General features: G+C 45.0%; 6 protein-coding genes and 1 long non-coding RNA gene across 12 annotated transcripts; 4 read left to right on the plus strand and 3 right to left on the minus strand.

Annotated features, from left to right (window-relative positions):
• The first annotated feature begins 470 nt into the window (after window positions 1–470).
• Window positions 471–1,987, plus strand: LOC120662619 (amino-acid permease BAT1 homolog). Its single transcript, XM_039941729.1, is given in 5 exon segments — window positions 471–950; window positions 1,023–1,315; window positions 1,396–1,525; window positions 1,629–1,655; window positions 1,658–1,987. Coding segments are annotated over 5 exon segments (1,260 nt in total).
• Window positions 1,988–3,154: 1,167 nt separating this feature from the next.
• Window positions 3,155–3,943, minus strand: LOC120662620 (glucan endo-1,3-beta-glucosidase GII-like). Its single transcript, XM_039941730.1, has 2 exons — window positions 3,795–3,943; window positions 3,155–3,693 (listed from the first exon to the last, which is right to left on the minus strand). The coding sequence occupies exons 1-2, from the start codon at window positions 3,865–3,867 to the stop codon at window positions 3,155–3,157; spliced, it is 612 nt and encodes a 203-aa protein (XP_039797664.1). The 5' UTR covers window positions 3,868–3,943.
• Window positions 3,944–4,638: 695 nt separating this feature from the next.
• Window positions 4,639–10,409, minus strand: LOC120662621. The gene is made up of 5 exons (XM_039941731.1): window positions 10,249–10,409; window positions 9,025–9,753; window positions 8,755–8,916; window positions 7,025–7,331; window positions 4,639–4,691 (listed from the first exon to the last, which is right to left on the minus strand). The coding sequence occupies exons 1-5, from the start codon at window positions 10,324–10,326 to the stop codon at window positions 4,639–4,641; spliced, it is 1,329 nt and encodes a 442-aa protein (XP_039797665.1). The 5' UTR covers window positions 10,327–10,409.
• A 70-nt stretch (window positions 10,410–10,479) lies between these two features.
• LOC120660494 lies at window positions 10,480–11,486 on the plus strand. Its single transcript, XR_005669629.1, has 3 exons — window positions 10,480–10,590; window positions 10,773–10,862; window positions 11,358–11,486. It is a non-coding gene; the product is annotated as an uncharacterized LOC120660494 (long non-coding RNA).
• Window positions 11,487–11,520: 34 nt separating this feature from the next.
• On the plus strand, window positions 11,521–14,222 carry LOC120660492. 6 transcript variants are annotated; one of them, XR_005669625.1, is made up of 9 exons: window positions 11,521–12,085; window positions 12,194–12,355; window positions 12,510–12,647; window positions 12,745–12,885; window positions 13,020–13,175; window positions 13,291–13,436; window positions 13,539–13,585; window positions 13,703–13,792; window positions 13,882–14,222. XR_005669625.1 is itself a non-coding variant. In XM_039939035.1 (9 exons), the coding sequence occupies exons 1-6, from the start codon at window positions 11,582–11,584 to the stop codon at window positions 13,314–13,316; spliced, it is 1,152 nt and encodes a 383-aa protein (XP_039794969.1). In that variant the 5' UTR covers window positions 11,521–11,581; the 3' UTR covers window positions 13,317–13,436; window positions 13,539–13,585; window positions 13,703–13,792; window positions 13,882–14,222. The 6 variants fall into 6 exon arrangements, 2 of the variants coding, with proteins under 2 accessions (XP_039794969.1, XP_039794970.1); XR_005669626.1 differs by having other exon boundaries at window positions 12,748–12,885; XR_005669627.1 differs by having other exon boundaries at window positions 12,211–12,355; window positions 12,720–12,885.
• Window positions 14,223–14,741: 519 nt separating this feature from the next.
• On the minus strand, window positions 14,742–17,680 carry LOC120660491 (protein FAR1-RELATED SEQUENCE 5-like). Its single transcript, XM_039939034.1, has 5 exons — window positions 17,197–17,680; window positions 16,667–16,928; window positions 15,871–16,558; window positions 15,207–15,664; window positions 14,742–15,111 (listed from the first exon to the last, which is right to left on the minus strand). The coding sequence occupies exons 1-5, from the start codon at window positions 17,301–17,303 to the stop codon at window positions 14,815–14,817; spliced, it is 1,812 nt and encodes a 603-aa protein (XP_039794968.1). The 5' UTR covers window positions 17,304–17,680; the 3' UTR covers window positions 14,742–14,814.
• On the plus strand, window positions 17,523–18,946 carry LOC120662622 (glucan endo-1,3-beta-glucosidase GV-like). The gene is made up of 3 exons (XM_039941732.1): window positions 17,523–17,550; window positions 17,685–18,063; window positions 18,555–18,946. Exons 1-3 carry the CDS (start codon window positions 17,523–17,525, stop codon window positions 18,796–18,798), a joined length of 651 nt encoding a protein of 216 aa, XP_039797666.1. The 3' UTR covers window positions 18,799–18,946.
• Window positions 18,947–26,075: the final 7,129 nt, after the last annotated feature.

The following is a 26,075-nucleotide window of genomic DNA, read 5'->3' on the forward strand; positions in this document are numbered from 1 at the left end:
TATGAAAACTATCTAGGACAAATATTATATAAATAACTATATATATGTGTGTGTATATTAGTGGAGATCTTACCCACTGAATTCCAATACATAAGTTTAATTGAAATGCAAAAGTACAATTGAAATAGAAAAAGAATGGAGAAAAGGAAAACAGGGGAAAAAAGAACCTTTTGTCCCGGTTGGTAACACCAACCGGGACAAAAGGGTGCGCCAGCCACGTGGCGCTGGCAGTTGGAAAACCGGGACAATAGGGGGTTTCCCAACCGGGACAAATCAAGCTTTCTGTAGTAGTGTGGAATTGTAGTCTCTTTCTTGCCTTATTAGATTGTTGACTGGCTCAGAACTGACCACACACTGGTCATCATCAGTTCAGTAGCCTGAAACTGAAGTTACAGTTTACACATCTCACATCTGTACTTACAGTATAGTATTCCAACTAGTAATCAGTTTTGTTGACTGACAAGTGACAAATGGTAATCGGTAATCATCTACCTGCTTCAATTTCATTCCTGAATAAACAAAAGCTGTTGTTCCACCTAATTCCACAGTGGACTGGTACGGCGAGCGTGGACTTCTCGCTGGGGCACCTTATCCAAGTGATGGTCCTGCTGGGCACCGGGGGAGCCAACGGCGGCGGCTACATGGCGTCCAAGTACGTCCTGCTCGCCATCTACGCCGCCATCCTGGTCGTGCACGGCCTCATCAACAGCCTCCCCATCCAGCGCCTGTACTGGCTGGGCAAGCTCGGAGTCTTCTGGAACACGTCAGGCGTCATTGTTCTGGTGATCCTGATTCCAGCGGTTTCCAAAGAGAGAGCAGCCACGGAGTTCATCTTCACCCACTTCAACACCGACAATGGCGTGGGGATCCGCGACCGAGCTTACATCTTCGCCATGGGGTTGCTCATGAGCCAGTACTCTCTCCTAGGCTACGACACATCTGCTCACATGGTAACTCTGTTCAGCAGCAGAGGTTTTTTCAGCTAAAAGACCAAAAACGAAGTCTCATCTTTGATCATGCAGACAGAAGAGACGAAGAACGCGGACCGGAGTGGCCCAATGGGGATCGTCGCCTCCGTTGCTCTGGCGAGCGTGTTCGGATGGGTTTACCTGGTGGCGCTCACCTCGGCGGTGACGGACGACATCCCGTACCTCCTCGACGCCGGCATCGACGCCGGTGGATACGCCGTCGCGCAGGCACTGTACGACGCTTTCCGCAGGAGGCTCGGCAGCGGCGTCGGAGGGATCGTCTGCATGGGGATCGTCGCCGTCGCCGTCTTCATCTGTGGCTCCACCAACGTGACCAGCGACTCGAGGTCGAGGTCGTTCAAGCTAACAAGCAATTACGCTTCACGCCACACTCGAGTTCTCAAAGCTGTGCTGCATATGCGTGTAGGATGGCGTATGCCTTCTCCAGGGACGGGGCGATGCCGTTCTCGCGTGTCTGGCACCGGGTGAACAGGCACGAGGTGCCCTTCAACGCCGTCTGGTTCTCCGTCGCCTTCGCGTTCGTCATAGGCCTTCCGGTGCGTGCGTGCATCGCGACGGCGATCCACACTACTCTGTACTCTCTGAACTCCAACTGGTTCCACTGCATCGTCGATGACGACACTTCTCTCTTGCTTGCAGTCGCTGGGGAGCCAGGTGGCGTTCCAGCCTAGGCGATGGTCTCCGTGGCGACGACGGGGCTGTACATCGCCTACGCACTGCCCATCCTCTTCCGCGTCACGACGGCAAGGGAATCCTTCGTCCCGGGGCCGTTCCATCTCGGGCCGCGGTGCAGCCTCGTCGTCGGCTGGGTCGCCGTCGCCTGGGTGGCACTCCTCACCGTGCTCTTCTCCCTGCCAGTGGCGTACCCCGTCGCAGAGGCCAACTTCAACTACACGCCCGTCGCCGTCGGCGGCGTGCTGGTCCTCAGCGTCGGCGCGTGGCTGCTCCACGCCCGGTTCTGGTTCCATGGGCCCGTCACAAACGTTGCCGCCGGCTGAAGCGTGGTGGCTTGGCCTCCATCGTTTGGGTGGGCATAAGCAGAAGCAGTACTACACTATCCCGTTTACTCTTTGCGATCGTCGTGTCGCACGTGTGAATTGCATGCGGATTTTTTTTTTCTCTTCTCCAAATTCCTCTCCGTATGAACATTTTTTTTATTTTGAGAGAATTATCTGCACCCTCAAAAAACGCATCTTATCTGTGTGGCCCTTGGCCCCTAAACGAATTTTGTTTGGCTCTATGGCCTTCCGTCAGGTTTGGACACTTGAAGGCGTTAAGTGAGGGTTAAAAAGACCGTTTTATCCCTAGATACTTCTATTTAGTATATATTATTGGTATTAATTACACAGGCCAAATAGCATCTATTTTGATTTTGTTTTAAAAAGCTAGAAGAGATTACTCACCCAAAGAAGGTAGGAACAAGAACAAATCTGTTAGGCCATAAACTACCTCCCATTTCCTCTTCTATTCTTCTCCTGTTGTGATGCAGATAGTGAGAATCAGCACTACATTCATACGACTTGGACTAAGCAAGTTTATGGTACTAAAAGATGTCTGCAAAGCAATTGCGTTGAGTCCATGCAAAAAGTTTAGACAAATAAAAGATAGCATGCGACATTCTTAACAGAATAGATGTGACTACCCTCTTAGACCATGGAGATTCTAATTGGAGTCACCCTGCAAAAGAAATTCATAAAATCAGAAATTATGCATGCCGCCGCCCCCCTGGAACTGAGAGAGTCTACGCCATCACTGCCCTTTCCTTCCCGCTTGCTCCTGTCGTTAAGTATTGAAAGTTCGAACCCATTTAGATGCTTGGGCTGCCTTTGGAGCCCGGACACATAGGGGTGCTGGTTGAGGTTTCAGAGATGTTCCTCCTCTAATCCTGGAAGTTATCTGGAACATTCTTTTCCCGGCTACCCTCAACATCTTCCAGAATCCGAATATCAGAGCAGCTGTCTTTCTATAGGTAAATAGACGCAAACCCAATGTGCTGCTATAAATTTTGGGGAGTAAATTGAATTCAGTAAACTGATTAAGCAAAGTTGGAGATCAAGATCTGTTAACTATTTTTTGTTATGGGTGATGATTCATTAATCTCTTGTGAATGATCCAACTATTTGTTATACGGGATTGATAGTTTAGTAGGCTCTGAAGATGGGGCTTCAAACTTCAGTCGGTTGACAGTGTCGCCGCAGCTGCTTGCCGTCGGTGGCCGCGTGCAGCTGCTTCGGTGGCGAGCACAAGTAGGAGCTGTCAAAATCCGGACAAGTCGCCCTCGCCCTTAAAACTCCCCGGCGCCATTCCCTTTTGCTCCGCCGCCAGGCCGCTCCGCTTCGCCTGCGAAATTCACCGTCATCAAGCTGGTGCACGTTCTGCATGGCCTGGAGCACCGACGCCGCGCCGGGGACCTCGTTCCCAACCACGACGTACCTGATGTCCACGTCCTGGTTGTAGGCCTGCACGTTGTCCCGGACCCACGACGCGGCGGCGGCGGGGTCGGAGGCGAACTCGCCGACCTTGTCGTTGCCGACGTCGAGGGCCAGGGCGATGCCCGAGCCGCGCAGCGCGGTGAGGAGGTCCTGGTCGGCGAAGTAGAAGCGCATGCTAGCGATGCCGTTGGACTTGTAGAGCTGCACCACGTCGCTCTTGGAAGGGAGACCGCTGCCGATCACGCCGTAGCACACGCCGATGGCTCGCACACCTGCACGCATAGGTTCATCAGTGAATCGGCGGCTTCTTCTAAGCTAGATGCATGAATGCGCATGGTTCTTCGATCATCTGAGCTCATGAAGATGGATATACTTGTAGCGGCAGCGGCAAATGCGGCAACGAACATTGCTGCTGCGAACACGGGAGCGACGCCTCTAGCAGCCATCTTCTTCGACGCCGGCGTCTGCAGTGCTCATCACGACGTGATCCTGCAGAGATTTATACCCGTGACCCGTCCGAGTCCATGCCTGACGCTGACCTGATCGAGCTTGGAATTTTCAGTCCCGGCAGGCAAATCAGACTGCTGGTCAGTACTGTAGAATTGGCCGCAAAGACCGGATAAGATCAGCTGATGGAAGAAAATCTCGCCGTCCTGCGTACGCTTGGAGCAGAGTGTGGTGCAGCCGTGGCCACCGAAGCAGCCATCGGTCTACAGATCTTGCAGCCTCGGCGAGAAAGGACAGGGACGCGCAAGAGAAGGCGCACACTTCGAAGACCTCTGCGAGCCCCTGCACATGTTTTCCAACACTGACCAGGAAGGACTTCGTCGCAGGTGGCACGCGTGAAGCAGTTCGATGCATGCGGCGACGAGTCTTGCACGTCAGTTCACTTCTTGTGGACAGAACACGTATCCACGCAGAGTTTGGAATTCCAGGCTCTCAAGCCGCGTGATAACAGGAAGTCAGGAACTCCGAACTCAGCCATGAATTCCTGGCGACATGGTCAAGTTCGGGACAAATTGGTTCACATTTAATTAGCAACAGAGAACCTGACGATTTGGAGGGAATGGCCCTGCTAAACTCAATTAACTGTTGCCAAGTCAAAGTTACACAACAGGCACGGCAATATCCTATAGAGATGCTCTACGAATACATGATGGTACAACATTGCCCTCATGAAGGGATCAAGACAGACCGACTGACAATGCATTAGCCTCTCATGAAGGGAATAAACCATCAGACAACATCTTAATAAACTGAAGAAGCATCCCTGAAAGAAACGATCAGGAAAGAGGCTCATGTCCTCTTAAAAATCTAGGCAGGTTATTAGCATGAAATAAACGATCAGGATGTTAGAATTGCCAAAACTTAATATTAGAAACTTAATATTAGTGGCACGTTACCCAGGATCTTAACATAACCTAGTTCATGACAAATCAATCTAATGCGGAATGCATGGTAAACATTATACCAGCGTTAGCGGTTGCAGCAGTCATTTACGCCTGATCCGTAGAGAAAGTAGGCGTTCTTGTCGGTGTAGAAGATGCAGCAGCGAATCGGCGTCCTTCGGACGCCAAACGGGAGTGCTTGGCCTTCCAAACCCCTCCAGTGCCCTTAGCGATCAGACTAGCGGTGGCTAGGGTTTTAGAATGACGTGAATGGGTGTTTAAGGTGCCAACCACGGCCTTATATTTATAGGCACTGTGGGGCTGGGGGCCAGCCTATGGAAACGGGCCTAATGGGCCTGCTGATCACAGCCCATTAGGGTTTTATCATTAGGTTTCCTTAATCACGTTTAGGTGGTTTAAACGTTTTCCTTAACAGTGAAGATCACATATATCTTAACTGAAATATTTCCAACATTCTCCCACTTGATCGAACGGTTAAGGCTAATGTTCGTATCATACTAATGTTCACCCTTAGTAGTAACAGAAAGTACCGGACCAATGCGTCGTCAGTAGCTTGATGTACTACTGGGACCCCATTACCCACAGTCTCACTGAAACACCTCAGTAGAACGCTTATTCGTTAGTTGGGAGTCATGATGGCCCTAAACCAGGACCTAAAGACTATCCACCAAACCCATATTAGTAACGTGCTGCTTAAACACGTTCGGTGGTAAGCCTTTAGTGACCGGATCCGCTAACATAGAATTAGTTCTTATGTGCTCAATCTTAATGGTTCGATCCTGGCATCTTTCTTTCACAACACGATATTTAAGGTCAATGTGTTTGGAAGCACCACTTGACTTGTTGTTACTCGAAAAGAATACTGCAGACTGATTATCGCAGTATAACGTTATAGGTTCCGTAATGCTGTCAATTACCTTGAGGCCCGGAATAAAATTCTTAAGCCAAACAGCCTGTCCAGTTGCTTCATAACATGCCACAAACTCAGCTTGCATCGTCGACGCTGCAACTAAACTTTGCTTAGAGCTTTTCCATGATATAGCTCCACCAGCTAACGTGTAGATATATCCTGATGTAGATTTTCTACTATCCACACATCCAGCAAAGTCAGCATCAGTATAACCTACAACTTCAAGGTTATCTGATCTTCTGTATGTGAGCATGAAGTCTTTAGTGCCTTGTCAGTAACGTAATGCCTTCTTGACACCAACCCAGTGGACCTTTCCGGGATTTTTCTGATATCTTCCAAACATTCCGGTAGCAAATGCCAAGTCAGGACGCGTACAGACTTGTGCATACATCAGGCTTCCGACAGCTGAAGCATAAGGTATGTCCTTCATCTCATCTGATTCCAATTGGTTCTTAGGACATTGGGCTTCACTAAACTTATCGCCCTTCGCTAATGGAACAAGTGTGGCCTTACTCTTATCCATATTAAATCTCTTAAGCATTTTCTCAATATATGCTTTTTGAGACAATCCTAGTACTCCTTTGGTCCTATCTCGGTGTATCTCAATGCCCAGAACATAAGAGGCTTCACCAAGATCTTTCATATCAAAATTGGATGAAAGAAATCCCTTTGTCTCATGCAGCATACGCTTATCACTGCTCGCTAATAGGATATCATCCACATAAAGCACTAGAATTATAAATTTACCACCCTTTATCTTAGTGTAGATACAATTATCTACATCATTCTCCTTAAATTCGAATTTCTTAATCACTTGATCGAATTTAAGGTTCCACTGTCTTGACGCTTGCTTAAGCCCGTAAATGGATTTCTTAAGTCTGCATCCTAAATGTTCTTTGCCCTTCACAACAAAACCTTCCGGTTGTGCCATGAAGATGGTCTCATCCAAGTCACCATTAAGGAACGCAGTTTTGACATCCATCTGATGTAGCTCTAAGTCATAATGAGCTACTAGCGCCATAACGATTCTGAATGAATCTTTCTTAGACACAGGGGAGAAAGTTTCATTATAATCAATCCCTTCCTTTTGTGTAAAACCTTTGGCTACAAGCCTTGCTTTGAATCGTTCGACATTCCCTTTAGAATCACGTTTAGTCTTGTAGACCCATTTAGAGCCTACTGGTTTGACTCCATTAGGAATATCTACCAGATCTCAAACATCATTGGAACTCATGGACTTAAGCTCTTCTTCCATGGCCTCAACCCATTTGGTAGAGTTCTCACATGATATTGCCTCTCTAAATGAGTTAGGATCATCAGCTTTCCCAATATCATACATGTCTTCACTTAAGTATGTCTCATAATCAGGGAAAACTGTCTGTTTCCTAGCCCACTGTGATCTTCTTAATGGTTCAACAGGCTGAGGTGCTGGTTGAGGTGCAGTCTGAGGCACCTCGACAGGGTTCTCAACTTCAGCATTTGGCGCCATTTGCTCAGCTTGTTGTTCGCTCGCAGGCTCAGGAGCTACTTCAACAGGCGGAGCAGCGCTAGTACTCTGAACAGGAGGCGTAATCTGAACAGATGGTGTACTCTAAACGGAAGGAACAAACAGCGGCACTAACTGAGGTGTTACTGTTTCTTGAATCACTGGGATGGGAAGCTCAGCCCGTATTTCTTCAAGATTAATTTCCCTCCTCGGAAAGCTCCCACTGATTTCTGCATCCTCTAGAAATACAGCCTGCCTGGTCTCAACGAACTTAGTGAAACGATCAGGACAATAGAATCGGTATCCCTTAGACTTATCAGGGTATCCGATGAAATAGCAGCTCACCGTCTTATCATCTAATTTCTTTTGCTGTGGATTAAATAACTTAGCTTCGGCTGGACAGCCCCACACACGCAAATAATTAAGCGATGGTTTCTTCCCAAACCACAACTCATAAGGTGTTTTGGCACGGATTTGGAAGGAACACGATTAAGTATGTGTGCAGCTGTTTTTAATGCTTCCATCCACAGCTCCACAGACAAAGTAGAATAACTAAGCATGCTGCGTACCATGTCCATTAGTGTACGGTTACGACGCTCAGCAACTCCGTTTTGTTGTGGTTCGCCCGGCATACTGTACTGGGCCTTTATACCATTCTCTTCAAGATACTTAGCGAATGGTCCGGGTACTTGGCCGAATGGAGCATGTCTCCCATAATATTCACCACCTCGATCCGATCTCACTAATTTAATAGTGACATTATGCTGATTTTCCACTTCAGCCTTGAATATTTTGAATTTATCTAATGACTCGGATCGATCATGAATGGGGTAAATATAACCATAACGAGAGAAGTCATCTGTGAAAGTAATGAACGAGTCAAAACCATCAACAGACTTTACTGGGAACGGGCCACAAATATCAGTATGAAATATTTCTAATAGGCCTGAACTCCGAGTAGCTCCTTTCTTAATTGTCTTAGCGAATTTCCCCTTAATACAATCAACGCATTGTTGATCTAAGTCTGAGAGATCTAATGAATGGAGTATCTCTTCTCTTATGAGACGCTCAATTCTCCCCCTCGAAATGTGGCCCAAACGACAATGCCACAATTTCGAAGAAGTCTCATCATCACGCTTATGCTTATGCGATACATCATCCACATTCATTGCAGAATAAACTTTATCAAGAGAGAGCAAATAAAGATCGCCTTGCAAATGACCAAGGCCCACACTTAAATTATGAAATTTAATGTTGCACACAGAGTTGCCAAACTCACAAATATGTCCCGACTTATCTAAACGCGAAACAGAAATAAGTTTTCTCTTCAAACTGGGAACATAAAGAACATCATGCAAACTAAGGTTGTAGCCGCCTGGTAACTCCAAATTGAAGCTCCCAATGCCTTCAACCTTCACTTCATTGCCATCAGCCACTCTTAGACTTCGCTCCCCCTCTCTTAGGCTGGCAGATCTAATATGTATTATTTATGGAGGGGTATAGATACATCTTTTCTGGTTGTACTGACCTGACTTCTCCCATACTCAAAGTCGAGGTTGTCTGGTTTCCTGCTTAAGCTGTCAGCAAGAATCATTGATTTCAGCTCTTCTGCTGCGAAATGCTTGATTCGCGGGAATGATGAATGCTCCATGTTCATTACTCCAATATCTATACTGTCCAGGTACAGAATCTGTTTGTTGTTATTTAGAATTATATTCAACATCATCAGGTAATGATATGACATTTAATTATACTGACTGCTAATTTATAACTTTGGCAAAGTTAGTGTTGTAGCTACCTGTAGGAAGACAGAGCACCCTGTAATATTGGAAACCTTGTTGCCTACTTGTAGTTCATTCTTCAGCTTGACAACTGCTTGTAATAATTTTCTGAGTACATACTCGCACCAGTCGAAATCTTTGATGCTTGCTGGCTCAACCAGAGCGCCCCAATATTCCAAAGAGACATAGTCATACTTTGATCCAGGAGCTAGTAAAGTTGACATTAGATATATTACAAATGCAACTTTAAATGCATCCTGTTCTGTATCTGTCATAGTGCCACTACACTGCTTCTCTACTACTTCTTGTGCTGCCTTTATACTTCGATTCTCCCTTGCGTCTGTTCCCGGGTAAGACTTTTTGACCGTAGGAATTATAACCTTTCGTGGCATGTTACAATCCGATACAACCTTACCATGGCAAGGTATTCCGAATACTTTCTCCACGTCCGTTTTGTTAAACTTGATTCTCTTACAGTTATTAACTACAATTGTCTGTGACAGAGGATCTACTCTGCTCATTAGCCACACTGCAAATCTGCGATTGATATTCTTCAGCGGAGGGAATAACAGAATCCCTCCGAAACCGATTGATCTGACCAAATCCCTTTTTTGTTCGGTGAATGATGATATCACATCGTACACTTGTTTAATTGATGATCTTGTTGAACTGACAATGTAGTCGTCTTTCACGGCTGGGTGGCGAACCTCAGTGGTATCTGTTTGACATCTTTGTACAGGGAAGAGCTGTGATTTTCAATTGTTTAACTGATCAGTCTGAATGCATATGGAACTTAGTTGATCGTGCGGCATGAACTGCTTTCGCCACAAATATAACTAACAGGGTGTATTGGTTGTAGGCAGTTGAAGTATATAGCTGATAAGTATGTACTCTAGTTGGATTATTGTTAAATTCTTTTATGCCCTTGGGGATTTTACACATCATATACTTTGTTTCGAGGCGTTTCATGGTGGCAGTATATGTGGATGTTGCTAGCAACCCTTGTCTCGAGTAAACTCGATTTGCTACACATTATATTTTACTTGAAAGACTCGTTACAGTAAGAGAAGCATAATATTTTTGTAAGCTCCCACATTTAAAGGCACATGAATGTAAGATAAACACTCCCTTATCCAACATACTCCCCAAGTCCAGCCCATCTTTCATCTTCTACTCTATCAATCAATATGATGGATATACATATTTTTTTAATTTCAACTACAGGTACAAATATGACTAACCTCGAGAGCCTCATTGACCTGGTCTGCAGCATTTCGGCGACTTCCAGATCCACGATTCCGTGCAGCATCGTTCCTCATTACTGCAGAAGCCTAACAAATTTGTGCCTTAGTCGCGCGCTTTCAAGGAATTACCAGTCGATCTGGATTGGTAACCATATTAATTTCATGTTTTATGCGGAATAACACAGAGAATCATTATGGAGGGCGGTTTGCCCCAACCGAAATCTATTTGCCCTGCAAATCCGTACAGGCTACCTAGGATTACCAAAAAAACTAGAAAAATTGATTTCAGATCAGTTCGCTGTGAAGAATAGAAGCGCGACGCCATCGCCTCGCGAGGAGGTAAGAGCACTGTACTTCTTCACGAACTCTGTTCTCCGCCCAAATAGATTTCGGTTGGGGCAAACCGCCCTCCATAATGATTCTCTGTGTTATTCCGCATAAAACATGAAATTAATATGGTTACCAATCCAGATCGACTGGTAATTCCTTGAAAGCGCGCGACTAAGGCACAAATTTGTTAGGCTTCTGCAGTAATGAGGAACGATGCTGCACGGAATCGTGGATCTGGAAGTCGCCGAAATGCTGCAGACCAGGTCAATGAGGCTCTCGAGGTTAGTCATATTTGTACCTGTAGTTGAAATTAAAAAAATATGTATATCCATCATATTGATTGATAGAGTAGAAGATGAAAGATGGGCTGGACTTGGGGAGTATGTTGGATAAGGGAGTGTTTATCTTACATTCATGTGCCTTTAAATGTGGGAGCTTACAAAAATATTATGCTTCTCTTACTGTAACGAGTCTTTCAAGTAAAATATAATGTGTAGCAAATCGAGTTTACTCGAGACAAGGGTTGCTAGCAACATCCACATATACTGCCACCATGAAACGCCTCGAAACAAAGTATATGATGTGTAAAATCCCCAAGGGCATAAAAGAATTTAACAATAATCCAACTAGAGTACATACTTATCAGCTATATACTTCAACTGCCTACAACCAATACACCCTGTTAGTTATATTTGTGGCGAAAGCAGTTCATGCCGCACGATCAACTAAGTTCCATATGCATTCAGACTGATCAGTTAAACAATTGAAAATCACAGCTCTTCCCTGTACAAAGATGTCAAACAGATACCACTGAGGTTCGCCACCCAGCCGTGAAAGACGACTACATTGTCAGTTCAACAAGATCATCAATTAAACAAGTGTACGATGTGATATCATCATTCACCGAACAAAAAAGGGATTTGGTCAGATCAATGGTTTCGGAGGGATTCTGTTATTCCCTCCGCTGAAGAATATCAATCGCAGATTTGCAGTGTGGCTAATGAGCAGAGTAGATCCTCTGTCACAGACAATTGTAGTTAATAACTGTAAGAGAATCAAGTTTAACAAAATGGACGTGGAGAAAGTATTCGGAATACCTTGCCATGGTAAGGTTGTATCGGATTGTAACATGCCACGAAAGGTTATAATTCCTACGGTCAAAAAGTCTTACCCGGGAACAGACGCAAGGGAGAATCGAAGTATAAAGGCAGCACAAGAAGTAGTAGAGAAGCAGTGTAGTGGCACTATGACAGATACAGAACAGGATGCATTTAAAGTTGCATTTGTAATATATCTAATGTCAACTTTACTAGCTCCTGGATCAAAGTATGACTATGTCTCTTTGGAATATTGGGGCGCTCTGGTTGAGCCAGCAAGCATCAAAGATTTCGACTGGTGCGAGTATGTACTCAGAAAATTATTACAAGCAGTTGTCAAGCTGAAGAATGAACTACAAGTAGGCAACAAGGTTTCCAATATTACAGGGTGCTCTGTCTTCCTACAGGTAGCTACAACACTAACTTTGCCAAAGTTATAAATTAGCAGTCAGTATAATTAAATGTCATATCATTACCTGATGATGTTGAATATAATTCTAAATAACAACAAACAGATTCTGTACCTGGACAGTATAGATATTGGAGTAATGAACATGGAGCATTCATCATTCCCGCGAATCAAGCATTTCGCAGCAGAAGAGCTGAAATCAATGATTCTTGCTGACAGCTTAAGCAGGAAACCAGACAACCTCGACTTTGAGTATGGGAGAAGTCAGGTCAGTACAACCAGAAAAGATGTATCTATACCCCTCCATAAATAATACATATTAGATCTGCCAGCCTTCATGAAAAAAAAACAAAATGTTCCTGCAGCATTTCTTTACTTGAATCTGTAATTTGACAAACTTGAAAAACAAATAATGCCTACAGCTGCGTGAGGCCGCTGGAATATGTTACTCTTGGGCATGCCAGTCTTTCAGCGCGTGTGCAGGAAAAATAGGCACTACTTTGCCAGGCCTATGGGAAGTTGCATGCTCCTTCTCACGTGCACTTGGAGTTCATATGAAGGTATGTAAATGAACAAAATCTAAAATATAGAACTATAAATAACAGTACTTATGGCAAATCCATGTGTATTAGGCTGCAGGGGCTCTGTTTTTTGCAGTAGCTGAATTTGAGGTGTTAAGCACCAGGAATCAATGCAACCACTCTTCAAGCATCGCATCAGTTCTATCAACAATAATCGAGCCTTTCACGAGAGGATTCTGCTACACAACATGCAGGGAGCTGGCAATAGGATGGATAGGTATGTTATTGTCGTAAAAACAAACAAAAAGCTTTGAAAAAAAAACAAGAAAAGTTCAGCCAATTTGATTGTGTTTTGCATATGTCAAAAAAATTATCTCATAAGGTTGCATAAATTTATTGTTGTCATGCCAGAGTGTGATATTTCAAAGATGCTGGATGAAGCCTCATTGTTTGTTTGCTCTAAATGGCAACATAGAATATGTGAATACGAGATCCAGCCAGCAAGATCCACCATTTCTGCTGAGTCAGCCAATCTAGAAAGCTGCAAATGTAAGAAGAGGCCGAGAGGTACTGCTGAAAACATTGGCAAAAATTTCAGAGACACATCTACTTATTACCAGTTTGTCAGATAGAAAACATTATTAATCACTGTTCTTTCATCAATGTCCCCCCACCCCCCCAGATTATGCAGCCAGCAGAAAACATTAAGCAGCACGTGCATCATACCAATCCACAAAACCAAATGTCAACTTTATATTCCCCAGGAGGCACCTTAAGCAAGGATGAACAGGCAACCATAACAAGGGATGAAGATGCAACCATAAGAAGGTATCTGCTCATCACTATACCACTTTATATTCCCCAGGAGTCAGCTTTAATATTGTTCACAACTGAGGCAATGTTATTAATTAATACCAAATACAATGTCAGGGAGTTTATCCCACATTCTGCATCTACAACTGGGACATTACTCAAAGGTAAAATTCCAACTTGACACCAAAGATGCAATATACAACTAGAGATTCATTGCGCAGCATCCGTAGTTGCACATTTTTAGTCTACAATGGATCAAACTAATGGTAAGCTAACAACAGCTCTCAAGGATTATCATCCGAACATACAATTCGACACTACACCATTGCCACAGAAAGATTCAGGCACTCTTGATCTGCAGACAGATACCGGTATGAGCATCTCCATATACATCCACGTTACTTTGAACAAAAGTCCTGCAAACTGCAGCAATTATAACTAAGCTTATTCATCCTTGCAGTTAACAGTAGCCAAGGAGACAAGACAAGATCGAGGGGGCCACCGATCTTCGACGATTCAATCAGCAACCAGAAGAAAAAGACATATGTTTGGCACAACACATAGGAAACATATATTGAGTTGAACACATAGGAAATTTTGTTCATCAGACACACAAATCTGCTATCAGTTTGGCTTACACAGACACTTAAATCTGCTATCAGTTTGGCTTACACATACACACAAATATGCCTTCAGTTTGGCTTACACATACACACAAATATGCCACCAGTTTGGCTTACACAGACACACAAATGCTAAACAAGAGACATTCATAACTAATAACATAATCAGTTTGTCATATATCAGACACACGCTTTGTCTTCTTCCTAGCAGGCCTCTCTTCCTCTGGCCAGTCCTGAGTTTCATCGTCCCTAGTAGGCCTCCCGGCACTCCTTTTCTTCTGAGACCTCCCCAACCATGCCTTGAGTCCAGTACTAGCTGGACGACCACCCTTCATTGTCCTAGGAGGGCATGCAGCAGGTGTCTCCAAATCACCAAAAGTTACTGTCCTCTTGCATAATTGTGCCAGCAGATGTTTGAAGCGCAGGCATCATCCTCAATGCATCCATTGCATTCCTGAACATTTGCTCATCAATACCTGAATTTGAATGAACTACCTGCAGAGTCTGCAGCAGCAGAGCCTTCTTCCTCATTTCATCTACATCTGAACCTACTGAAGTCTCGATTTCATGTAGTTTATGTACAATAGCTTCCTTTGTCCATCTACACATAATATTACATCTTGGTATCTCTTGCCTTTCCAGGTAAACAAGGACCTGACATATAACACCATGTGAAAACTCAGAGTACATTTTACAATGACAATGATCAAACAATGTATTAAATCCAGATATAGATGTATGTTGTACATTGCAACTAATCTAAAAAAAAGTTAAGTAGAGATTGAAACCTTGATAGCATGCCGGCAAAGCATGCCAATGTGCTCAAAGAACCCACACTGACAAGAAATAGACTCCTCTCCATTGACATATACAACATATCTTTCATCCTCATCAACACTATTAACTCTAGCTCTTTCAACTGTGTAACATTGCGCTCCCTCCTCACGCAAAACACGAAACTTGCCAGCCTCAAATAACTCATCATAAAATTTCTCATACATGGCCCGAGTATATATACGATCTGCATGCTCCTCAATTGGAACACCTACTCTCATTTTCCTAGAAACCTGTCAATAACATAGAACATCATAAAAATAGCATCATTATTTATGAGTAATGACAATTTCATAAGAGAAATCACAAAAAAAATGTAAAAACATACCATTTTTGTGACGTGCTGCTCACGAGCCTCTTGCTCTGTTCGGTCAGATAAAAACTCATTAAACTTACTAACAAACAAGTGCATAGGAGCTGCCTTTTGTATATACCGCTTGAGCATATGATTTGCACTTTCGCTCCTTTGCGTACTTGTCATTCCAGCACAAAATACACCCATGAAGTACGGTTTTGCCCATTTTTCCCTATACCTATATAACCGCCGCATGTACTTGTTCTTGCGAAGACTATACTTTTCAATAAGTTTGTTCCACGAATTTTCAAACTTCTCCACAGACAACTCGTTACTGATTAGATTATAAAAGTCTGATTTGAACTTCTTATGTTTTCCATGGACTTTACCTAGCCTCTTCTTAGAACTCTTAAGCACATGCCACCGGCACCATCGATGACGTGTCCCAGGCATAACAACCCTGATAGCCTTGGCCATTGCCGCACATTGATCTAAAACACACGATATAGAAAACTTTAGACATGCACATAAATCAAATTAAATATCACACTTTATAATAAAACAACAGGATGAAATTGCATATGCTTTCTTAACATCAAATTTACACGCGCAAAAGTGAAGAAAATGTTATCAATCAAATTGCCAGATGATTAACACAAAAATCGATTAACTATGAAAACATGTATAGTACTCTAACCAGTCAATATTGTCGTCGGCGCTAAACCTTCCATTATATCCACAAAGTTTTCGAATGCCCATTGAAAATCTTCGGCTTTCTCACTTGTCAAAAGGACACCACCAAATATAATTGATTGAAAATGTGAGTTCACACCTATGAAAATCCCAAATGGCAAACTATACAAATTAGTTCGATAGGTCGTATCAAACGTCACCGCATCACCAAAATTCTTATAATCAATTATATTCTTCCCAGAACACCAGAGCATGGATATAATTGTGCCTTCATTATCCAGCTTGAACCTAACAGCCATTAGAGGGTCTTTGCTCTTCATTTCAGTCAACAGCTTCAGCGTTTTGCCAATATCATCAGCCATGTTCTCTCGTGCTACCTTAGCACAAAGCGACCTAATTGTTTCTTTCCTAACTGGATTCATAGGGCTGCTGCTACACACTCCTAATATGCTACACACCCTGCCAATCGTGATATTGTTATCTCTTAATTTCTTAATAAAATGCTTCGTTGTTGGATCAATCATACTGTGTGACAGCCATTGCTTCTTCTCTGCATATCCTTCTGAAAACTTGTGATTATGATTTGTATCAACTCTGCTAATATACCACCCGTGATCACTTGTTCTAAGCAACCTTACCATTGCTTTGCAACCAGTCCTTACTGAGGCAGAATTATCATGCCGAGGAGAACCCTTCAGTTCGATGCAGCATTATTAGATAATAATTTCAAAGAAACCTACAAAACATCTTAGACAGCGTTCTGGATTGCATGAAACTAAATAAAGAAAGAGACAAATTACCTCACATGAACATACAATATCTTGTCTAGTAGTATATCCCTTATTATTCTTGTTACTCCGTCCAAACCGAACTCCAAACCCGATTTCCCAAGAGTACAAGTTGAAAAAATCTCTAGCCTCTTCACAGCTACTAAATACTATTCCTTCATGTGGGTAGAATATTGGCTGACCAGGATGCCTCTCAGCTTGACGAAGCGCACGTCCAACTGCGCTCTCTTCATTGGGAGCTATTCGAGCACTCGGCCCGTCCCTTGCAATTTTTCTACATATCCAAACTCGAAAAAGATAAACATACTGAACAAAGTAACTGATATCTACGAAATTACCGCGGTCGCAAACATGGATTGTTCAAACAAAGAAGTGCCAAATTAGCAAGATGGATTGAGGGGATAAATTAGTGAATCCTGGATAATACAAAACATTGAGCTAGCAGAGCGGATATAACTTACAAAATCAGAGATACAAAGATATAGCAACCACATTCCAATAAAATTGAAAGCAGACAAATTAAACATAGATATATTTCTAACCTCCTCGCTTGTTTAATTACACAAATATTGCCCGTAGCGGCAATCTCACAATCGACGACGGGATCAGTGTGATCCCCTTCCGCCTCCTCTAGCTCTTCAATTTCCATGACTAGATTCAAATCTTCCAATCTAAAAAGGAGTTGAATCGCAAGAGGGACAGTGTATGCCTAGCTTTCCCGATGAATTACCACCGAGCATATATCCCCTGATTTCAGCCAACTGTAATATATTGACCAGTTAGCTTCTAGACTACTCCACTACCGCGTTCAGAAAATCACTTCCGGCCGTCAACCTTTCCCCTTCTACAAGTTACCACAATAGCTGCTATGTGTGAACGGGGCTGTGGTCAACTGCGTAACTATTGACTTTTTAGCTCCACATCACCATAAAGACGGTACCTTCTCCACCCGCGATTAGGACTGGCACGAATCTCTTCGCATCTATATGAATCGTCGATGACGGTGGGTACGTCCACCATAGGACACCAGAACATTTGGGGAACGCGCACGCCGCGCTCGCGTCCGCCGGCCTCGCCGGCAGCGTCCGGGTGTCCACGGCGTTGAAGATGGACGCGATTGACAACACCTCGCCGCCGTCCAGCGGCGTGTTCAAGGACCCCGCCGCGATGTCGCCCATCGTGCAGTTCCTCGCCGGCAACGGCGCGCCGCTGCTCGCCAACGTGTACCCTTACTTCGCGTACGAGTTCAGCGACGGTATCGACCTGAACTACGCGCTGTTCCAGCCGAGCTCCACGACGGTGACGGACCCCGCCAACGGGCTGGTGTACACGAATCTCTTCGACGCGATGGTGGACGCCGTCCGCGCCGCGCTGGACAAGGCCGGCGGAGGCGGCGTCGACGTCGTGGTGTCGGAGACAGGGTTTTCCTTACCGGTAAGAAAAAAAAACCGGAGGTTAGCGAGAAACGTGTTTATCGGATTTCTCGGAAAATTATCGGATTTGCCATTTTGATTTCGGATGAAATTTAGAAAAAAATTCTCAATTTATGCAGGAAGTAACCTAGATTATTTCCAAACAATCTAATAGTATAAACAAGATACAACAATGTATATAAATATGACTTTCTTGCCACAACAAAGAGTCTGTTTAATATGGCCACCGCTATCGTCATGGCTTCCTATGAAGTCGTGGAGGGACCGAGAGAGATGGGGAATGGAATATGAATAAGATTTAGTGTTAGGAGGTAGCGGGGTGGTCTGATATTTGGCTGCACTAATTTGGTTTGGGCGGATATTCAAAAGGGCCGAAAATTTCGGGCGATAAGTAAAAAAACCGTACCCCGCCGAGAAACAGGATTTTCGGTTTTCTCGGAAAATTCTCGCCGAGAAATTTTTCCTTGGTCGGAGAGCGGCTGGCCGTCCGCCGACGGGAAGGGCGCCACCGTGGACAACGCGCGGACGTACAACCAGAACCTTATCAACCATGCCGGCAAGGGCACACCGAGGAAGCCGGGAGCTATGGAGGTGTACGTGTTCGCCATGTTTAACGAGGACCAGAAGGACGGCGACCCAACGGAAAAGAAGTTTGGGCTCTTCAATCCGGACAAGACACCTGTTTACCCTATTAATTTCGCAGGAAACTGAGTACAGCATAGCCATATACTGTACTACGCAGGAGTACATACTACATATAAATACTTTTTTGTCTCTCCTTGCTATAAATAAAATAACGAGATGAAAGAAAGTGAACAATAATCTACAAACGAAGGACATCATCAATATTTTGTGAGAACTAGACTTGATGGTTGTTCCTAAGACGTTTTTATGCTGATGATATGATGGACGAGGACAAGTCAATGTTCTTGTTTTCTTTCCGCAAAATTCAGAACGTATGGACGCAAAGACTCAGTACATACTACTGTCTTACTATCAGGGGTATATTGCCAATAATCACTAATCACTAAAAGAGTAAGAGCCTGTTTGGCTCACACCACTAGTTAGTCTGATAGCCATGAGGAGGGCTGAGAGCAACTGGTGACCAAAGAGAAGGGATAAGCTCTGTGTGACTTATGCCCCGGTTAAACCTCGGTGATAGGTCAATGGCCTCTTGATGGATTCCGTTTTGGCTAGTCAGGTCTAGCTAAGGTGGGTAATGGCTTTGTTGGGATCTGCACCGACACTAAGGTGATCGTGCCGTGATACCCCGCTTGTGGGTAAAATTGCACACCTCTGCAGAGTTAAAACCTATTCGAATAGCCGTGCCCACAGTACTGGGTGAGTTATGGTTTGGTCACACAACTAGTACTTTTTCGGGGAATGGATGGGTTGGCGTGAGTTGTTTTGGAAAAATGTCCGGCAGCTGTGCCGTGTGCTACGGCGGATGAGGAGTCCAGTAGCAACTCATAAACTTGGATCCTGGGTGGATCAACCCTACGTGTTACTCGGTACAAGATAATTTCTCTGAAAATCCTTTTCTTTCAAACAAACCCATGCATAAAAATTAGCTTTCTGCAAATTAAACCCTAGCCTTATCCTTGATTTATCATGTGCATATATTCTGTTTATACCTCCTCCGTGGGTGTGGTTGGACTTGCTGAGTACGTTTGTACTCACCCTTTGCTTAATTTTTACAGAGGAAGATCCATACTTTATTCCCGAGGACGTTGAGTAGGGGTACCGTTCTGCACCCAGCCTTACCTGTGGATATGGTCACCCGCAGGAAGCTCCGTATGGCGCAAGACTCTGATGACCTCTTCGTGATTCATGTACTTGTTTGGGTTGTAGTTGTGGTCCTCGTGATAGTGGCGCTTCATTGCCCATTACCGCGTAGAGTTGTACGGTGATGTACCATCTGATGTAATAAATGTATTATCAGCCTCCTGTGACTGATATTTATATCACATTTGAGTCTTCTCTTATGAGGGGACGCTTCATCTTGTGATTTGCCAACTCTCAAAACTATTTGTCAAGTCAAAAACAGTTCGATCTCCATTAGCTTGCTATTTCAGATTTGGCAAAATAAAAAAGGCAATAGGCAGCATACAAGCAAGGAGAAGACTTTATTTTCATGGTCAGTACGCAGCATGCAAGCAGCGAGAGGATTTGTCAAGCCCTTTCCCAAGTTGCCATATATGCGCGGTGAGGGAGGGTTTTTGCCAAGTTGCCATATTTTGCCAAGTCGTTCGCCAAACTGTTGGAGAGGTGTAGGATCAAAAACACCGACTAGAGGGGGGGTGAATAGGCGGTTTAAAATCTAAAGCCAACAACACTAGAGAAATTTAATTAGTAACAAAGAAAAGCCCTATGTCATGCTATTGCTATCTCTTGATGGGTTTGCAACCTAGGGTGATAAGATACAAATCAAGCTCTAGTAAAGTAAATTGCTCAAAGTAAAAACAAGAATTAAAATGAGCAAGAGAAGTAACCAAGCTTGACACAAGAATTTATCCCGTGGTGTCGATGACTTGCCGGTCACCCCTAATCCACGTTGAGATGGATTCCAAGAATCAACCGCTCCTCTATCAAGAACCTCTTGATCTTGAGCCGGCTTGAATCAAGGAACCGCTCCACACCTCGATTCCACTAGAGTTGCTCTTCACCACTCCGGTGAGGTGAGCACAAGACCTCTCACAACCGAAATCAGAGCTCCTCAACAATCTCCTTGGAGGAGCTCCACGAAATCCTCTTCTCCAAGCCGTCTAGGGAGCGACAACTCCCAAGAGTAACAAGTTGATGACGCTTGCTTGAAGTTTCCCTAATGCCACAAAGCTCAAACACTTGATGCAATGCACTAGGAAGCTCTCACACCCTCAAGAATGCAATTTCTAAGCAAGTATGTGTGAGAGAGGGATGCCTTATCTCTATGATGTCAAGTATGCAATCCAAATGGTCAAGAGAGGCACCCAATGGCCGGGCATTGGGTATATATAGACATCCCTTAAAAAACTAGCCGTTACACTCTTTTCTGCGAAGTCGCGGACCGTCCGCGTTTCAAAAACCGGACCGTCCGCCGTTATAAACCACTGAGTCAGAGTGCATTTAATGCGTGTCAGAACTAGCCGTTAAGCCCCGGCGGACTGTCCGCGCCCCAGTGGCGGACTGTCCGCAGTTATGAGATCTGACTTACCAGAGACAAACATGCTCTCTGGTGCAAAAACGAATTAGCATGCGGACCGTCCGCGCCCCAAGGGCGGACCGTCCGCAGTTCACTTTTCAGCCCAAACTAGAGAAACAACCTCTCTGGTACAAATCTGAGATTAGCCGGCGGACCGTCCGCTCCCCATGGGCGGACTGTCCTCCGTTCAACTTTGAAGCCCACCAGAGAGACACCCTCTCTGGTACATTTTTGAAATATAGTGGCGGACCATCCGCCCACCTGGGCCGGACCGTCCGCCCACCTGGGTCGGACCGTCCGCCAGCCCACCAGAGCCTCTGCAAGCTCTCTGGAACGAGAGCGGACTATCCGCCGTTACTCAGTCAGCTCTCAAACTTAGTATTTTTCAAATCTTTTCAAAACGCCGTTAGCCCTCATGCATGCAACTAGACATTTTGAGCAAAATGGCACTAAGGACCCGTCAAGCATGAGTACACAACCCCTCTTGATAGTACGGCTATCTATCCAACAAATCCGGTCACTTTTCATCCACTAAACGCCTTGTGACTGGTAAAATACAAAAACCCTATTTTATACCTTTGCCTTGAGCCCGAGCTTTGCTCATCATCTCCAAAACTCCATACGTTCACAACAAAATCTCTTTCATCCGTGGATCAACCTATACTCATTATCTCAAATGAAATCGTTAATCCACAAACCGTTGTCATTAATTACCAAAACTCGAATTAGGGGCCTAAATGCTTTCAAGAGGTGTTTTAAGCGTTTTTACCAAAAATTAAGGATGCCAACTCCATTTGCCAAATTGTTGGAGATGCTGGGCATCTCCAACAACAGTTTGTCAAATTAGGTTGCCATTCTTGTTTTTTTTAAAAAACACAAAAAACATGTCTCCAACAGTTTTGCATACTACTTGGCAAATTTTGGGAAGTTGGCAAAAGGAGGTCCTTAACGCGCAAATATGCGCGCGCGTATCCGGCTCCCCATCGGCATTTCTTGCGCCGCGGACTCCTCCCGCCCGTCTCCCCGTCATCCTTCTCCCGCGCGTCTCCCCGTTGTCCTTCTCCTGCACGACTCATTCTCCGGCCAGCACTTCCTCGCCACCACCGCCAACATCGGCCAGATCAGCCTCTACAACACGCTGCAGAACGAAGCTCAACGGCACGGCGCGGAGGGCGGCGTACGGGTCCGCCTCCGCCTCCACTAGGAGGGGGTTCGCGACGGCGCGGGACATGGGGATGCCGCCGCCACCATCCACTCAACCAACGGCCGGCCGGCTAACGCTCAGGTGCCAACTAGCCTGAATCGTTTCCTTCCATTTCCTGTCTTCTAATTGATTATGAGCAAGCGTCAAAGAAATCGATCGAGGGAGGCATTGAAGCAAAACCGATCGTGCCGCTTTGTTACTCTCATCAATGGCGTGCTGTAAAGAATGTGATTGCCGGCTGGAGGCAGGAGATCAAGACGATTTTCTGTAAAGAACGAGATCAATCGGCATTGGAGTAGATGATTGCCTGATGGGAGGAGCAGATGCTGACCTGATGGGAGGAGGAGATGGCCAGCCAGAGTAGATGATGGCCACCGGCACGCTGGAGTCCGCGGCTCCTGGCGACGGGAAGACGGCGTGGCGCGCGGCGCAAGACAGAACGGCGACGGGATGTGAAGCGACAGTAGTTGATCCGGTAATTTTGGTGGGCCTGATTTTTAGTTTTACCAAGTCCAAATGACAAACTCTTGGAGATAGCCTTCTTTTTGACTTGGCATATATTTTAGCAAGTTGCCAAATCACAAGATTTCCCAAGTTAATTTTGGCAAACTTTTCAAAAACAACTCACCAGCCACACCCTTGGTGATCGGTGAATCTAGAATTTTGGCTTAAGGTATACCACCTTAAAGCTTCATTTCTAGTTTGATAAATCCATATTATCAATTTTTTTTTTTGAGAATCACACAGTACAACAAAGACGCCCACAACACGCACGTGTAATAATTGGAAAATTTACTATGTGATTCGATATACATATGCACTAAGTAATGCAATAAGGTTGAAATTCATGGATTAAATTGAACGTATCCACTAAATACAATATAAATAATTCAAAAGCTTCCTAAAAATATAATTCAAAAACCATATATTGATAATTAAAATATAAGCAACAAAGAGTACAAGAGTTATTCTACGTTTTCGAAGAGACATAAATATCCTAATTATATCATTTTTATCAACCTTAAAGAAAGTATGCCACTCAGTGAAAGTGAATAGACAATTGATGTCATAAACCGGTGAAAACGGCTACGACGGCAGTTGTGGCATAGGATTTATAGTTTTCTCATTTACTCTCTTATGGTTCTACTCTTCCACAGTTCCACCATAGGTTTAACCAGATCACGCAAACGATTAGAAGTAGCAGCCATCTCCGCGGCCTTTGCTTCATGCTTTTGAAAAAAAATAGAGATGCAATGTACGACTCTCTCTTTATAATAACCTAGTCAGGTTGGCGCCCTATGCGCTCCTATTAAAAAAAATTGACCTAAACTAATAATGGAAAAATATTATCCCCTATTATGTTCAAGACAATATTATATTGACATATTGAATCAAATATAAAAATTACATTAAATTAGCATAGTAGTTTAGAGTCTGAGAGGGTGCCAGTCCCAAACATTTTAGTGAAGAGGTACATATAGCTTTTTTTTAGGAGTTCACTATTTTTTTGTGCTAATAGGTATAGTTAATGGATTGGTTTACATTGATTATTAGTTTTGGTAGAGAAAAAAGATAAGATTAGCGACGAATGAATAATTCAATTATATTTTTCGAACTTATGAAGTGAAAGCAAAGTTCAAAAAGTAGTAGAGCTACCGCATGCGAACGTAGTATACAAAGTCTAACAATTATGTTTATATATAGGGAGTAATTAAATATATTTTATATTTTAAAATAATAGAAGAAACATATTTTTTAAAAAATAAAGGGACCGATGGTGGGTCTCATGAAACAATTTGCGCGGGTCCCAACTGAATAGTACGTGGGTCCCACTTGAATAGTACATGGGTCCCACCTAAATAGTATGTGGGTCCCACCTAAATAGAATGTGGGTCCTGCATGAACAGTACATGGATCCCACGTGGGGCCACGTCTCACGGCGTTGCTCCAAATCTTGGAGCCTTTAGATAGAGTATAGATGCACAAATATTAAAAAACGATGCTAAATAATTGAACCATTTATTATTTTTAATTCAAATAGCACAAGTGGATTTGATCAGCGGAACTGGGAAAGTGTGGCGTACTCACCGCGTCTCTGCGACTGTGCCCTGCGTCAGGCCGTTGTCCAGCGGCGCCTTAGGGGGGAGTGGGTCTACATATGTATCTGCGATTTTCAGCCACCCCATCGCAGAAGGCTGGATCTTCTTCTTCCTCCCCCGACTCCCCAGCCGCCCCTTACTCCCCCCACTCCGGCGCCGCTCCCGGCACCTCCGCCGCCGCCCTCCACCGCCGCCATCCCTAACCACTCCCTCCGCCGCGCCGCCACCTTCTCCTCGCCCCCGCCGCCGCCCACCGCCCACTGGGGGTCCAGCCCCGGCCGGCCGGCGGCGCTCCCGCGCCGCCGCGCCCTCCGCCGGCCGAATCGCCTTCGCCGCCGGGCCGCCGCTGCCGCTGAGCCCTCCTCTATGGCCGGCGGCCATGGAGCCGCCCCACCCCCAGCAACCCGGGATCATAAGGCCGCCGCTGCCCTCCACCACCCCGGCCGCCAGCGACCTCGCCGGTGGCCGCTCCGCCCACCAACCATAGCTCCCCGGCCACCCCCTCCCCTCCCCCCTCCCCTAGTTTGATGGCGGCCGCGCACCCCCACCCCTAGCTCGGGGAAGAAGATGTGAAAGTGATCGGGTGCTCTAGCCTAAGAGGGGGAGGGGGTGAATTAGGCACTAATAAAAACTTAGACCTATGGCTCCAACTAGTTTGCACAAAGCTTAAACTAAAACAAGCTATCTAGATGTGCAACTAGGTTGTTCTAGTGTAAAACCCCTATCCCAAAAGAGTTTAGCAACCTATAGCCTTTCCTATCAAGAAACTATTCTATGAAAGTAAAGGCATACAAATTACTAGAATGAAATGCGGAAGCTTAAAGAGCGGGATAGGAGATAGCAAACTCTTGACACGGGTGTTTATCCCGTGGTTCGGTTAGCCACAAAGGCACACCTACATCCACGTTGTTGTAGCACTCACTAAGAGTATTGCTACTCGGCCACCAAGTCTCTTCCGTGAACACAATCACGGTCACCTTGGCCCCGGGTTCCACTAAGGAGCTTCTCCACAAAGGATGGGGGTCTCCACGTCCCCCGCACAAAGGTGTCGTCGCCGCTCCACACCAAGTCGGAGGGTCGATGACGTTGCCGGCGAGCTCCACGCTCCAAGGTGCCGGCGCACCAAGCTCTTGTTTTGGTTCACTAATGAACCACAGCACAAAGGCTCTAAGCCTTGCAAACTCACTCACTAAGAGCTAATCCTTTACACAACACTCTCAAAGTGTGCTAAGGGCTAAGGATATGATCTTGATGCTTTTGTATGGCTTGGAGATGTTCTTGGGTGTGTGTGGGATGTCCAGCAACTCCAGCAATCTTCAAATGGCCGGGGTGAGGCGTATATATAGGCCACCAAGTCTTGTAGCCGTTGCTCCAACGGTTAGCTGAAAATCTGCGTACCACCGGAAGAACCGATGCCTCTTGGCAGGGTAGCGTCGGTTCATCCGGTCACTCATAACACGAAGTAGCCGTTGGACTCCTGATGGCTGACGCAGAGACCACCGGT

The sequence above is a fragment of the Panicum virgatum genome, chromosome 2N (genome assembly GCF_016808335.1).
Source record: "Panicum virgatum strain AP13 chromosome 2N, P.virgatum_v5, whole genome shotgun sequence".
Classification (NCBI taxonomy): Eukaryota; Viridiplantae; Streptophyta; class Magnoliopsida; order Poales; family Poaceae; genus Panicum; species Panicum virgatum.